Raw genomic sequence first — 14,389 nt, forward strand, 5'->3', positions numbered from 1 at the left:
CTGCGCCGCGCATGTTGCTGACGTCAGGTCGTAGTACGCGCGGCCGGAACAGACCCGCTTCGCTGCGGCGGGGGCGGAGCTGCCGCTGAAGAAACAGCGCATGCGTACAGCACACACTGGCCTCGTCACTGAGGAGCTTGATTTCAAGTCCCGTCCCACCCCACTCCCCGCAGAACCCCGGCCAGTTCAATTAACAGGCAAGGCTTTACTTCCACTGTCCCGCCGGTCTCCTCCCCAAAATAAAGAGGCGTTGTTCACTAGCATGTTGAAAAGACGTGCTTGTCATTCTTAATAAACAACTAGAGTAAGAATACATTAAGAGAAACAGTGGTATCTTTATATGATACACAAGTGTATGTTACAAGAATTCCATCAGGCACAGGAGCCTCAGGTTTTAAGGCCTCAATGTTAGGCCAAAAAAAAAAAAAAAAAAAAAAGGCATGGTAAAGTTTTTACTTTAACATCTAAAATGTCACTTGTCATAAAGGAGGGTGTAATAGAAATTGTCTTTAATAAATCATAATTGAAGTTCCCCTCATTTTTCTTCCATTAAGATGCTAAGTTTATGTTTGAGCATGAAGAAAGAAAAGAACATCGTTCCCCTGTGGTCAGCAAAGTCTGTCAGCCCAGTGGAAGTCAGCTGGGGAGATTCCCTTGCAGGGTCCATTCATCATTAATTCCATCTCTCTTGAAGATGGAAAGGGGCCACATTTAACAGTCCAAGCCCTTTCCCCAGGCCCCAGACAAAAAAAGAGTCAGTCAGCAACTTTCTAGGACATATGATCTCAAGGAAACCCAGAGCCACCATCGGCTGAGGAGTCTGCCGCAGCAGGTTTATGAAGATGCAAAGGGGGCAAAGTTTTCTTTTACATTTTAAACAGAAGCAGCCTGAAAGGCTTCATAACTACACCAATAAAAAAAAGAAAAAAGAAAAAATGGAGGCCTCTTCTTTAGTGTGAAAGTCTCTCTGGTTTTTCCTGGCTGCTTTCTCTTGCACTATGGCCAAGGCATCTCAGTGCATAGTGCTTGCATTGGCCACTGCGATGGCCTCCTGAATTTCTCTTATCACCAGGATCCGGGTCAGCATTTGTCCCATCTGCTCTCTGCTGATAGGCTGGACTGAGTACCAGATTGGGCTGTTGGGGGCCACCACCGGCTCAGGTGTCAGGTAAAAGGTGTCATTCCGGCCTTTCACACTCTGGGGGCTGAAGAATATGTGAATAAAAGTTGGGTACCACCAACACAACTTCAACCCTCCCACCTTGAACCTCCCAGAGAGATGCTGTCTACAAACAGTAAGGTCCCGAGGTATTGTGGCACAGCTACTGAATTCCATGCAGCCACCACACACTACATCCTGGTCCTCCTTTGGGACTACTGCAAATCCCCCAAATGTTGGGTTGCTTCCCCTCTGCCCCTCCTTCCCACATACCACCTGTGATCCATCACTGAATGCACCAGCCTAGGGCTCCCATGGACTCATGTGAGTCCATCCTTATCTTACTTGAAGCCAACTTCACTGCTCAAAGGGTCTATCTCCAAGTCTTTGCACATGTTGTATTTTGTTTTTTGTTTTTGAGATGGCATCTTGTCTCCAGGCTGGAGTGCAGTGGGGGTGATCTCAGCTCACTGCAACCTCCGCCTCCTTGGTTCAAGTGATTCTCCTGCCTCAGCCTCCTGAGTAGCTGGGACTATAGGCACGTGCCACCAAGCCCAGCTAATTTTTGTATTTTTAGTAGAGATGGGGTTTCGCCATGTTGGCCAGGCTAGTCTTGAACTCCTGACCTCAGGTGATCCACCCACCTTGGCCTCCCAAAGTGCTGGGATTACAGGTGTGAGCTACTGTGCCCAGCCTCATGTTGTGTTTTCTACTCACTAATGATGGCCATTACACTGGGGCACTTAACTTGGGTTCACTCCCCTCCCCCTAACCGTGCTGTACCTCTATTAAGTACTTGGCATCCTGTATCCTCTAACAGTTATTCATCCATCCATTTAAGATTTATTTAAGGGTTACTAGTGCCAGGTCAGCACCAGGTGCTGATATTAAAAAAAAATGGGCAGCAACAGTATTTCCTACCTCATGGAGCTTACAGATAGGAGGGGACACAGGTAGCAATTAAAGTTACACAAATACAAAATAACGAACAGTGATAAGTGCTACCTAGGAAACAGCCACAGGAAGAGTTGGGGAATGTGGAAATGCTTCCCTGATAAGCTGTGTTTAAGTTGAGAAGAGGCATAATATGATGCCCTTGAGTGGAGAGGAGCTAGTGTGGCTGGGGAACTAAGCTCCACAGATACGAGGTTAGCAAGGGGGAGTGCATGAAAGGAGCTGTCACCCATAAAAGAATTATTATGTAATGAGAAACCACTGAATGGGCAAAAAGGAGAAAAAGCTGAGAGAAGTCTCACCTAGATTAATGGTGGCAGTGACAAAAGGTCAAGGTCAGGAAGCAGGGCCATGCTCAATATGTGGTGAAGGTAGATTCTCTGTACCTTCATATCCTTTTCATGAAAGTTGACTGTAGGGACCTGGTACCCCTTTTTCTATCAGTGCTAGGCACATCACACACATTTGAAAAGCCAGGGCAAGGGTGCTTCTACATTTAGCTTTCTGGAAGTGTTTTTATGTGGTTTGGGACTAGAGAATGCCTCTCCTGTGTGATAAGCTATCACACAAGTGAACATGCACACGCATAAACACACATGCACACGCATAAACACGCATGCACACACATGGACGGCCAGTCACAATAAAGCCTCCTCACCATTTGAAGAGGTAGAAATCATAGAGCTTGATGGGACATCTCAATGGATTCTCTGGATTTTCCGTCTGTTCTGCATACATGTCATCTGTAACTATAAAACACACATCCCCACCACCACAGACCTGGCATCAGACTGCCTTACCTCAGACCCAAATCAGGAACCTTAGGCTTTCAGCCAGCCCAACTAGGAAATACAGGGTCTGGGGAGGGAAGGTATGAGGCATGGGCAGTGACTACTAAGGGAAGAGGCAGCTATTCTCTCTGGGGCTTCTCTGCTTCTAGGAGGAAAGTTTGGAATTTTTGGCTGGTGAGAAGGGAGTGGAGAATTTTATCCAGCAAATCTCAACCTTTACACTTATCACCAGCCTCACAGGCAAAAGGGCAGGACAAGTAGCACCTGTTTTTACCATCCCTGCCTCCTTTCCCTACCTTTCTGGCCAGTCTGGTGTATTCCAAGGGCCTTCAAGTACCGGATACTCGTGCTTTTATCCTTCGGATTAGAGGGGTTCTTCTTTGTCTGTCGCAAGACCTTGGAGAAGGCCAGCTTCATGTGCTGGTCCACTGTCTTCAATAGGAAGTACCTGGATCACAAGTAAAATGCAAGGCAGAGGGAGGGGTGCCAGGAGGATACCATGACTCATCCTCTGCCTACTGGTGCTTCAGAGAAGCCACCACCCACATTCCCAAGATCTGGGCAGGCTTGTACCCAACCAGTATCCAGTGCAGAAGCTACATCAAGATGGATGGTAGGGGTCTGGCAAGGGTGTTTGCCTCACTGGTTACCAAACAAAATGCAGCCAAGTGGGGTTAGGGCTTTCAGTAGCCCAGTTTCTCAAATATATGTCAGAGGAATTCAGAAGGCCTCTTGGATAGTTTCTACACTCTTCACTGGACAGATGCCAGCAGTGGAGCCTCTAGAACACTTACTTGGTATTAAAGAACATGAGGGTGGTCAGCAAGGTGGAGGGGGAGTGAGCCCCAAGCTGCTTGCACTCCCACAGCATCTCCTCAGTCACGTGGCTGGGCAAGACATAGCCTAGGAGGAATAGAGTACTGTTACAACAAGAGGATGGCAGGTGATCTCTCAAAGGCACAATATGGGAGGTGTGAAGCATAAGGACCACACAGGAGTACAAATTTCATCAGGGGACTCTCCCTAAAGTGTGGCAAAAATCATCTGGAAAGCTTGTTAAAACACAGAGAGCTGGGTCCCAACCTGTTTCTGAGGTGGAACCTGATGATAAGTATTTCTAACACCACACTTGAGAACCACAGCCTTACATGATTGTTGTTACCCTCTAATCCAAGGCTAACACAGGGCAAAAAGACTGCCCTCAGAGACAGTGAAGTACAGAAAACTATAAACCAAACTCTGCATATATGCATACTTCTCTGAGAGTGTACAGAGCTTTGCATATTTTCAAAGGTGGTCCAGGACCCAAAGAACTGGCATGCACGCCCGTTTGCCTTACCAAGTATTCTCTCATTTCAACCGTCTCTAAAAAGCAAGGCCAGCCGGGTGCAGTGGCTCACGCCTGTAATCCCAGCACTTTGGGAGGCCGAGGCGGGTGGATCATTAGGTCAGGAGATCAAGACCATCCTGGCTAACACAGTGAATTTTTAGTCTCTACTAAATTTTAGTCTCTACTAAAAATACAAAAAATAGCTAGGTGTGGTGGCGGGCTCCTGTAGTCCCAGCTACTCGGGAGGCTGAGACAGGAGAATGGTGTGAACCCTGGAAGCAGAGCTTGCAGTGAGCTGAGATTACACCACTGCACTCCAGCCTGGGCGACAGAGCCTGACTCCCGTCTCAATTAAAAAAAAAAAAAAGCAAGGCTATTGTCATTAATTCTCTGTTTTTTTTTTTTGTTTGTTTGTTTTTTGAGACGGAGTCTCGCTCTGTCGCCCAGGCTGGAGTGCAGTGGCGCGATCTCGGCTCACTGCAAGCTCCGCCTCCTGGGTTTACGCCATTCTCCTGCCTCAGCCTCCTGAGTAGCTGGGACTACAGGCGCCCGCCACCGCGCCCGGCTAATTTTTTGTATTTTTAGTAGAGACGGGGATTCACCGTGGTCTCGATCTCCTGACCTTGTGATCCGCCCGCCTCGGCCTCCCAAAGTGCTGGGATTACAGGCGTGAGCCACCGCGCCCGGCCTTGTCATTAATTCTCTAGATAAACAGGAGACTGATACTCTTTGGGGGATTTTTAAAAAAATTATTATTATTTTTTGCTAAGATACAGGGTCTCTTCTACAGTCTTTTTAAAAAAGTAAGGCCAGGCATGGTGGCTCACGCCTGTAATCTCAGAACTTTGGGAGGCTGAGGTGGGAGAACTGCTTGAGCCCAAGAGGTGAAGACCAGCCTGGGCAACATAACGAGACCCCATCTCCACTAAAAATCAAAAAAATTATTCGAGTGTGATGGCACACACCTGTGATCCCAGCTACTAGGGAGGCTGAGGTGGGAGGATTCCTTGGGCCTGGGAGGTCAAGGCTGTAGTTAGCCGTGATCCACCACTGTACTTTAAGCCTGGGTGACAGAATGAGATCCTGTCTCCAAAAAAAAAAAAAAGAGATGAGGTTTTGCTCTGTCACCCCAGCTAGAGTACAGTGACACAATCATGGCTAACTGCAGGCTTGAGCTCTTGGGCTCAAAGACTCCTCCTGCCAGTTTCCTGAACAGTTAGAAATACAGGCGTGAACCACCACGCCTAGCCAATATGACAGTATTTGAACTATTACAAGATCCCCCCACAGAGTTGGTGTTACTGTAAGACCCTGGTTCATAAGTGAACCCAGAGCTAGGCATGGACAAAGGTCAATAATCTGAACAAGAGCCCTGGTCAACCAGGTCTGCACCAAAGAAAGATAACATTTGACATGACCACCAAGGCCCCTTTCATGTGCTGAAGTCAGTCAGTATGCACATGTTTGTGCACTGAGTGCATAATGAAATAGCAGCAGGCAACAGTATTTTCCTGCAGGGTTTCGGGATTCTCCAAGCAAGCACAGTGTTATGACACTTACTGGAAGCAGAAAAAAGAACATTCTGCCCAATACACTCCTCTTCTGTGTTCTGTGTTCTTGCCAGAACAAAGCTGGCTCTCTAACTAGAGTAGTGCACTTCCATCTCTTCAAGGCAGTTCTGACTCTATTTTTTGTATACTTTTCAGCTATTTGGTGACCCAGTGGCAATGGGAAAAGCTTTTCTGCTCTTAGACATATCTGAAGCCCCCAAGATCCAGGATGAGCAGAAAACGGCCCTTCTCAGCAAAGAAGGATTCAAGGAATCCTCCCACCTCAGCCTCCCTAGTAGCTGGGATCACAGGTGTGCACGATCACACTTGACTAATTTTTTTGACTTTTAGTGGAGATGAGGTCTTGCTATGTTGCCCAGGCTAGTCTTCAACTCTTGGGCTCAAGCAATTCTCCCACCTCAGCCTACCAAAGTTCTGGGATTACAGGCGTGAGCCACCACGCCTGGCCTTCCTTCTTTTTTTTTTTTTTTAAATAACTGTTCTCCTGGGAACAATTATTGCCATACTTTGGCATGTTCCACTTCTCTGGGTTTGCTCTGCCATTTGCTCCCTCTGATGTCACTTCTCTAATTTTATTCTCTTCTCTACAATTTGTAATAAACTTGGCTGGGTGTGGTTACTCATGTCTATAATCTCAGCACATTGGGAGGCCAAGGTAGGAGGACTGCTTGAACCCAGGAGTTCAAGACCAGCCTGGGCAACACAGGGAGACCACGTCAATACAAAAACTTAAAAAAACAAAAACAAAAACAAAAAAAAAGCTGAGTGCAACCGCTCGAGCCTGGGTCCCAGCTCGAGCCCAACAGGGCAAAGCAGCAGTGAACTATGATCGCAACATTGTACTTGAGCCTGGGAGACAAAGCAAGACCCTGTAAGAAAAAGTAAAATGGCCCGGGCATGGTGGCTCATGGGTGTAACTTTGGGAGGCCAAGGCAGGAGGATCACTGGAACCCAGGAATTTGAGACCAGCCTAGGCAACATGGCAAAACCTCATTTCTATGAAAAAATATAAAAACTAGCCAGGTGTGGTGGTGTGCACCTGTAGTCCCAGCTACTTGGGAAGCTGAGAGGTAGAAGGATTGCTTCAGCCCAGGGGTAGAGGTTGCAGTGAGGCAAGATTGTGCCACTGCACTCCAGCCTGGGAAACAGCAAGACCCTGTCTCAAAATAAAAAAATAAATCGGCCGGGCGCGGTGGCTCAAGCCTGTAATCCCAGCACTTTGGGAGGCCGAGACGGGCGGATCACGAGGTCAGGAGATCGAGACCATCCTGGCTAGCACGGTGAAACCCCATCTCTACTAAAAAATACAAAAAACTAGCCGGGCGAGGTGGCGGGCGCCTGTAGTCCCAGCTACTTGGGAGGCTGAGGCAGGAGGATGGCATAAACCTGGGAGGCGGAGCTTGCAGTGAGCTGAGATCCGGCCACTGCACTCCAGCCTGGGCGACAGAGCGAGACTCCGTCTCAAAAAAAAAAAAAAAAAAAAAAAAAAAAAAAAAATCAAAATAAAATAAAACAGACTCTACTGACTGAGGGCAAGGGCTCCTAACATGGAAGTAAGGGGCTATAGATAAAAAAAATCTAGGTAGTAGCCTTGTAATTCTGAATCTGAACTATAAGCACCAAAATGATGTATTTTATCTTTAAAAACAATTTCTGGTTCTGCCCACTGAAGTAAGGCACTGAAATACCAAGCCCCAATAAAAGCAACCAGGCTCCAGAACTGAAGGTTTCTACATTAGAACAAGAAATGTCCAAGATGGGACTGAAACATTCTGTAAGTCAGAAATTAAGAAAGACTATTAGAGTCATGTCAAAAGGACTTAGGGGTCAATTTAAAGAGGCTCCTAATCGCCAATGATGGGACATTTGTACATCAGTAAAGATGACTGCAATCAGCTGAATCTCATTAAATATGTTTAAATCTGTAAGTTCACAATGACTCTTGTAAACAAGAAAACCTTAATTGGACATCACTGAGGGAAGCTGATGAACTAACTCATTTTTGTGAAAACTGGTTAAGCAAAGAAAAAAAGAAAAAAAAAAAAGCCGTTAACCCTGCCTCTTCTATACAATCTATACCATTATGACTCTAAAGAGTTAAATAGGGAAAGTTAGGGCCAGGAACAGTGGCTCACGCCTGTAATCCCAGTACTTTGGGAGGCTGAGGTGTGTGGATCGCCTAAGCTCAGGAGTTCGAGACCAGCCTGGGCAACGTGGTAAAACCCCATCTCTACAAAAAATACAAAAATTAGCCAAGCATGGTGGCACATGCCCGTAGCCCCCAGCTACATGGAGGGCTGAGGTGGGAGGACTGCTTGAGCCCAGAAGGTTGAGGCTACAGTGAGCCGTCCGTGTTCCCATCACTGCAATCCAGCCTGGGTGATAAATTGAGATCCTGTCTCTTTAAAAAACAAACAAACAAAAAAACGAGGGAAAGTTTTTCATTATATTCCAAGTAATTATTAAGTAATAATAACATTAGAATACTATTCTGCAACCCATAAAGAATCAGTGGATTCAGACATTTGGGCATTGTAATCAAAGAAAGGCCAACTATGAAGTAATCTTGCCAAAAACAAAATGAAACAAAAATCTGGAATCAATCTGTATGTTCAATTACCAATCAACTGTAGATACATGGGGAAAAAGAATATGTTAAACTACACCACAGTGAGCAATCAGCAAAAAATTAGACTGTGCGACAATTTCAAAGGCTAGTTTCTTTCATGAATACACTGTAAGACAAAAGGGAGGGGGAAATTAAGATGAACAGTAAATATTAAGGCCAAGCAAGGTGGCTCACACCTGTAACCCTAGTACTTTGGGAGGCTGAGGCAGGCAGATTGCCTGAGCTCAGGAGTTCGCGACCAGCATGGCCAACATGGTGAAACCCCGTATCAACTAAAAATACAAAAATTAGCTAGCTGTGGTGGCAGGCACCTGTAGTCCCAGCTACTCGGGAGGCTGAGGCAGGACAATCACTTGAATCCAGGAGGGAGGTTACAGTGAGCTGAGATTGCACCACTGCACTCCAACCTGGGCGACAGAGAAGACTCCATCTCAAGAAAAAAAGAAAAAGGCCAGGTATGGTGGCTGACCCCTCTAATCCCAACACTTTGGGAGGACAAGGCGGATGGATCACAAGGTCAGCAGTTCGATACCAGCCTGACCTGGTGAAACCCTGTCTCCGCTAAAAATATAAAAATTAGCTGGGTGTGGTGGTGCGCGCCTGTAATCCCAGCTACTCAGGAGGCTGAGGCAGGAGAATCGCTTGAACTTGGAAGGCAGAGGTTGCAGTGAGCCGAGATCAAGCCTCTGTCTCAAGAAAAAAAAAAAAAGCCAAATTCAATATGTAGACTTAATTTTGACCTTGGTTCAGATAAATCAAAATAATGAAATGTGTAAGACTATTAAACATTTTAATAAAGGGTAGATTTATTTATTTTTTTTTTTTTTTGAGACGGAGTCTCGCTGTGTCTCCCAGGCTGGAGTGCAGTGGCGCGATCTCGGCTCACTGCAAGCTCCGCCTCCCGGATTCACGCCATTCTCCCGCCTCAGCCTCCGAGTAGCTGGGACTACAGGCGCCCGCCACCACGCCCGGCTAATTTTTTGTATTTTTAGTAGAGACGGGGTTTCACCGTGTTAGCCAGGATGGTCTTGATCTCCTGACCTCGTGATCCGCCCGTCTCGGCTTCCCAAAGTGCTGGGATTACAGGCTTGAGCCACCGCGCCCGGCCTTGTTTTTTTTTAAGAGGGAGTCTTGCTGTCACCCAGGCTGGAGTGCAGGGGCGCCATCTCGGCTCACTGCAAGCTCTGCCTCCCGTGTTCACGCCATTCTCCTGCCTCAGCCTCCTAAGTAGCTGGGACTACAGGCACTCGCTACCACACCCAGCTAATTTTTTGTATTTTTAGTAGAGATGGGGCTTCACCGTGTTAGCCAGGACCGTCTTGATCTCCTGACCTCATGATCCGCCCGCCTCAGCCTCCCAAAGTGCTGGGATTACAAGCATGAGCCACTGCACCCGGCCTAATAAAGGGTAGATTTTAATTACATTATGGATTTACCTTTTTCTGTTGTTTATTTATTTTTGAGACTGAGTCTTGCACTGTCACCTGGGCTGGAGTGCAATGGTGAGATCTCGGCTCACTGCAACCCCTGCCTCTCCTGTGTTCAAGTGATTCTACTGCCTCAGCCTCCCGAGTAGCTGGAATTACAGGCTCCCACCACCACATCCAGCTAATTTTTGCATTTTTTTTTAGTAGAGATGGGGTTTCACCATAATTGGCCAGGCTGGTCTCGAACTCCTGACCTCGTGGTCCACCCGCCTTGGCCTCCCAAAGTGCTGGGAACTCAGGCGTGAGCCACCGTGCCCAGTCATTTTTTAAAATTATTTTTTAAAGTATGAGCCAGGCTCCGTAGCCCACGTCTGTAATCCTAGCAATTTGAGATGCCGAGGCGGGTGGATCACCTGAGGTCAGGAGTTCAAGACCAGCCTGGGCAACATGGTGAAACCTTGTCTCTACTAAACTACAAAAAATTAGCCGGGTGTGGCAGTGTGCGCCTGTAGTCCCAGCTACTTGGGAGGCTGAGGCAGGAGAATTGCTTGAACCCAGGAGCCGGAGGTTGCAGTGAGCCAAGATCATGTCACTGCACTCCAGGCTGGACGACAAAGTGAGTGAGACTCTATCTCGAAATAAATAAATACATAAATAAAAAGTAAATATTAAAAGACACAACCAGGCCAGAAGCGGTGGCTCACGCCTGTAATCCCAGCACTTTGGGAGGCTGAGGCAGGCAGATCACCTGAGGTCAGGAGTTCAAGACCAGCCTGGCCAACATGGTGAAATTAAACTCCATCTCTACTAAAAATACAAAAATTAGCCAGGTGTTGTGGCACATGCCTGTAATCCCAGGTACTTGGGAGGCTGAGGCAGGCGAACCACTTGAACCCAGGAGACAGAGGTTGTAGTGAGCCGAGGTCCTGTCATTGCACTCCAGCCTAGGCGACTGAGAATCTGTCTCAAATAAACAAACAAGTAAATAAATAAGTAAGTAAGTATGATCGGTTGGGTCCCGTGGCTCATGCCTGAAATCCCAGCACTTTGGGAGGCCGAGGTGGGCCAATCACTTGAGGCCAGAAGTTTGAGACCAGCCTGGCCAGGTGCCTGTAATCCCAGCTATTCGGAGGCTTGAGGCAAAAAAAAGTATGGATAAAGTATCTGGAATTTACTTCCAGTACAGGAGAGGGGAAACAGGTGGTGGTATACATAAAGGTTAAAATGGAAAAAATAAACTTAAAAACAAACCAGAATTAATTAAACAGCAACACGCCAGGCTCAGTGGCTCATGCCTGTAATCCCAGCACTTTGGGAGGCTGATGCAGGTGGATCACTTTAGGTCAGGAGTTTGAGACCAGCCTGGTCAACATGGTGAAACCCCCGTCTCTACTAAAAATATAAAAAGTAGATGGGCTTGGTGGCACACGCCTGTAATTCCAGCTACTTGGGAGGCTGAGGCATGAGAATCACTTGAACCTGAGGCAGAGGTAGTGAGCCGAGATCGTGCCACTGCACTCCAGCCTGGGCGACAGAGTGAGACTCCGTCTCAAAAACAAAAAAACAGCAACAAAAAAAGATTTGCCATGGAAAATGGGTACATGGGGGAATTCATTAATCTATTCTGTTTATTTATCCATAGTAACAGACTAAAAAGTGAACTCTGCATATCCATATTTAGCTTGAAAACTTCCAAATTATGTAGAGTGATGTAGTCACTCATGTCTCTGTTCCAACAATAGCCCTCCCTTGTAATAGTCTTAACCCTTTCCATTCCTTTGTGTTCTGTTCTCCAAAGTACTTAAGTTGCTAGGCGCAGTAGCTCATGCCCATAATCCCAGCTCTTAGGGAGGCAGAGGTGGGAGGATAGCTGGAACCCAGGAGTTGGAGACCTGCCTGGGCAATATAGTGAGACCTTGCTCTCCACAAAAAACAAGGGGGGAAAAAAAAAAAAGACAAAGTACTGGAGTTAACTTACTTATTTATACACTGTCTCACCTTACTGTAGTGCAAGCTCCATTTTCTTCACTGCTGTATTAATTATATTCTCCGGCACCTGGAATACTGCCTGGCACATAGTAGGCACTCAAAAAATTTGTCTAACCAGTAAGTTTCTTTTTTAAGGGTTAAGCAGCACACATTTTAATAAATGGCAGAACAGGGATTAAAACTCGGATATTTGCATGAAGACAAGTTTTAAACTTCTTTGCATGCCAAGGAATGCAACTGCTGCATCATAAGGCCAACAATGTTTCCTTTTGTAAGAAACTGCCAAATTGTCTTCCAAAGTGGTTGTGTCACTTTGCATTTCCACAAGCAATAAATGACATGTTACTCCCTATCCATGTCAACATTTGGTGCTGTTGGTGTTTTGACTTTTAGCCATTCTAATAAATGTACAGTAGTATTTCATTACTTCAATTTGCAACTCTCTGATGACACCTGATGAGAGCATCTTTTTTTTCTTTTTGAGACAGAGTCTCATTCTGTTGCCCAGGCTGGAGTGCAGTGGCACAGGATATCGGCTCACTGCAACCTCCGCCTCCTGGGTTCAAGTGATTATCTTGCCTCAGGCTCCCAAGTAGCTGGGATTACGGGCGTGTGCCACCACACCCGGCTAATTTTTGTATTTTTTTAAGTAGAGATGGGGTTTCCCCATATTGGTCAGGCTGGTCTTGAACTCCTGACCTCAAGTGATGCACCTGCATTTGGCCTCCCAAAGTGCTAGGATTACAGGTGTGAGCCACCACACCCAGCCCATATTTTCATATACTCATGTGCCATCAATACATTTTTTTTGGTGAGGTATCTGGTCAGATACTTAATATGTGTGTGTGTGTAGTTTTTTTATTTTTTGGTAGAGATAGGATGTCACCATGTTGCCCAGGCTGGTCTTGAATTCCTGGGCTCAAGCAATCCTCTTACCACGGCCTCCCAAAGTGCTGGTATTACAGGTGTGAGCCAGGCCCAGACTAGATGTTTATTATGAATGAGATGGGGGTCTCACTTTGTTGACCAGGCTGGTCCCAAACTCCTGGACTCAAGTGATCCTCCCACCTTGGTCTTCCAAAGTGCTAGGATTACGGGTGTGAGCCACTACACCCAGCTGCTAGTCTTTTTTTTTTTTTTCTGAGACGGAGTCTCACTCTGTCACCTAGGCTGGAGTGGAGTGGCATGGTCTCACCTCATTGCAACCTCTGCCTGCCTGGTTCAAGCGATTCTCCTGCCTCAGCCTCCCGAGTAGCTGGGACTATAGGCACATGCCACCACGTCTAGCTAATTTTTTGTATTTAGTAGAGACAGGGTTTCACAGTGTTAGCCAGGATAGTCTCAATCTCCTGATCTCATGATCCACCCGCCTCAGCCTCCCAAAGTTCTGGGATTACAGGTGTGAACCACCACGCCCGGCCAATTTTTCGTATTTTTAGTAGAGAAGATGTTTTATGTGTTGGCCAGGCCGATGTCGGATTCCTGGTCTCAAGTCATCCACCTGACTCGGTCTCCCAAAATGCTGGGATTACAGGCGTGAGCCACTGCACCCAAGGAGGGGCAGACCCTTGCTCTGTCGCCAGGATGGAGTGCAGTGGCGCGCTCCTGGCTCACTGCAACCTCTGCCTTCCTGGTTCAAGCGATTCCCCTGCCTCAGCCTCCTGAGTAGCTGGGGCTACAGCTGCACACCACCACACCTAATTTTTTGTATTTTAGTTGGGGGGGGGGGTTTCACCATGTTGGCCAGGCTGGTCTCGATCTCTTGACCTTGTGATCCGCCCACCTCGGCCTCCCAAAGTGGTGGGATTACAGGCATGAGCCACCGTGTCCGGCAAGACTGTTATTTTTTCAAAGTTGCGGTCTTGCTCTGTCACCCAGGCCAGAGTGCAGTGGCATGATCATAGCTTACTGCACCTTTGAATTCCTGGGTTCAAGCGATCCTCCTGCCTCAGCATCTACGGTAGCTAGGACGACAAGCATGCACCACCACACCCAGCTAATTTTTTTTTTTTTCTCTTTTTTTTTTTTGAGACGGAGTCTCACTCTGTCACCCAGGCTGGAGTGCAGTGGCCGGACCTCAGCTCACTGCAAGCTCCGCCTCCCGGGTTCACGCCATTCTCCTGCCTCAGCCTCCCGAGTAGCTGGGACTACAGGCGCCCGCCACCTCGCCCGGCTAGTTTTTTGTATTTTTTAGTAGAGACGGGGTTTCACCGTGTTAACCAGGATGGTCTCGATCTCCCGACCTCGTGATCCGCCCGTCTTGGCCTCCCAAAGTGCTGGGATTACAGGCTTGAGCCACCGCTCCCGGCCTTTTCCTCTCTTTTGAGACGGAGTCTCACTTTGTCGCCCAGGCTAGAGTGCAGTGGTGCGATCTCGGCTCACTGCAAGCTCCGCCTCCCGGGTTCACACCATTCTACTGCCTCAGCCTCCCAAGTAGGTGGGACTACAGGCACCCGCCACCACATCCAGCTAGCTTTTTGTAGTTTTTAGTAGAGACGGGTTTTTTTTTTTTTTTTTTTTTTTGAGACGGAGTCTCGCT

General features: G+C 47.3%; 1 protein-coding gene across 9 annotated transcripts in view; it reads right to left on the minus strand.

Annotated features, from left to right (window-relative positions):
• Positions 1-265: 265 nt before the first annotated feature.
• The window catches only part of QRICH1 (glutamine rich 1), a 70,829-nt gene continuing 56,705 nt past the window's right edge, over positions 266-14,389 (minus strand). For all 9 annotated transcript variants that reach the window (XM_077992704.1, XM_015130947.3, XM_015130949.3 and 6 more), the window contains 4 exons: positions 3,699-3,807; positions 3,201-3,352; positions 2,772-2,862; positions 266-1,205 (listed from right to left, as the gene is read on the minus strand). In XM_077992704.1, the coding sequence (XP_077848830.1) occupies positions 1,013-1,205; positions 2,772-2,862; positions 3,201-3,352; positions 3,699-3,807 (545 nt within the window). In that variant the 3' untranslated portion in view covers positions 266-1,012. The remainder of the gene's footprint in view (positions 1,206-2,771; positions 2,863-3,200; positions 3,353-3,698; positions 3,808-14,389) is intronic.

This window comes from Macaca mulatta, chromosome 2 (genome assembly GCF_049350105.2).
Source record: "Macaca mulatta isolate MMU2019108-1 chromosome 2, T2T-MMU8v2.0, whole genome shotgun sequence".
NCBI classification, from domain to species: Eukaryota; Metazoa; Chordata; class Mammalia; order Primates; family Cercopithecidae; genus Macaca; species Macaca mulatta.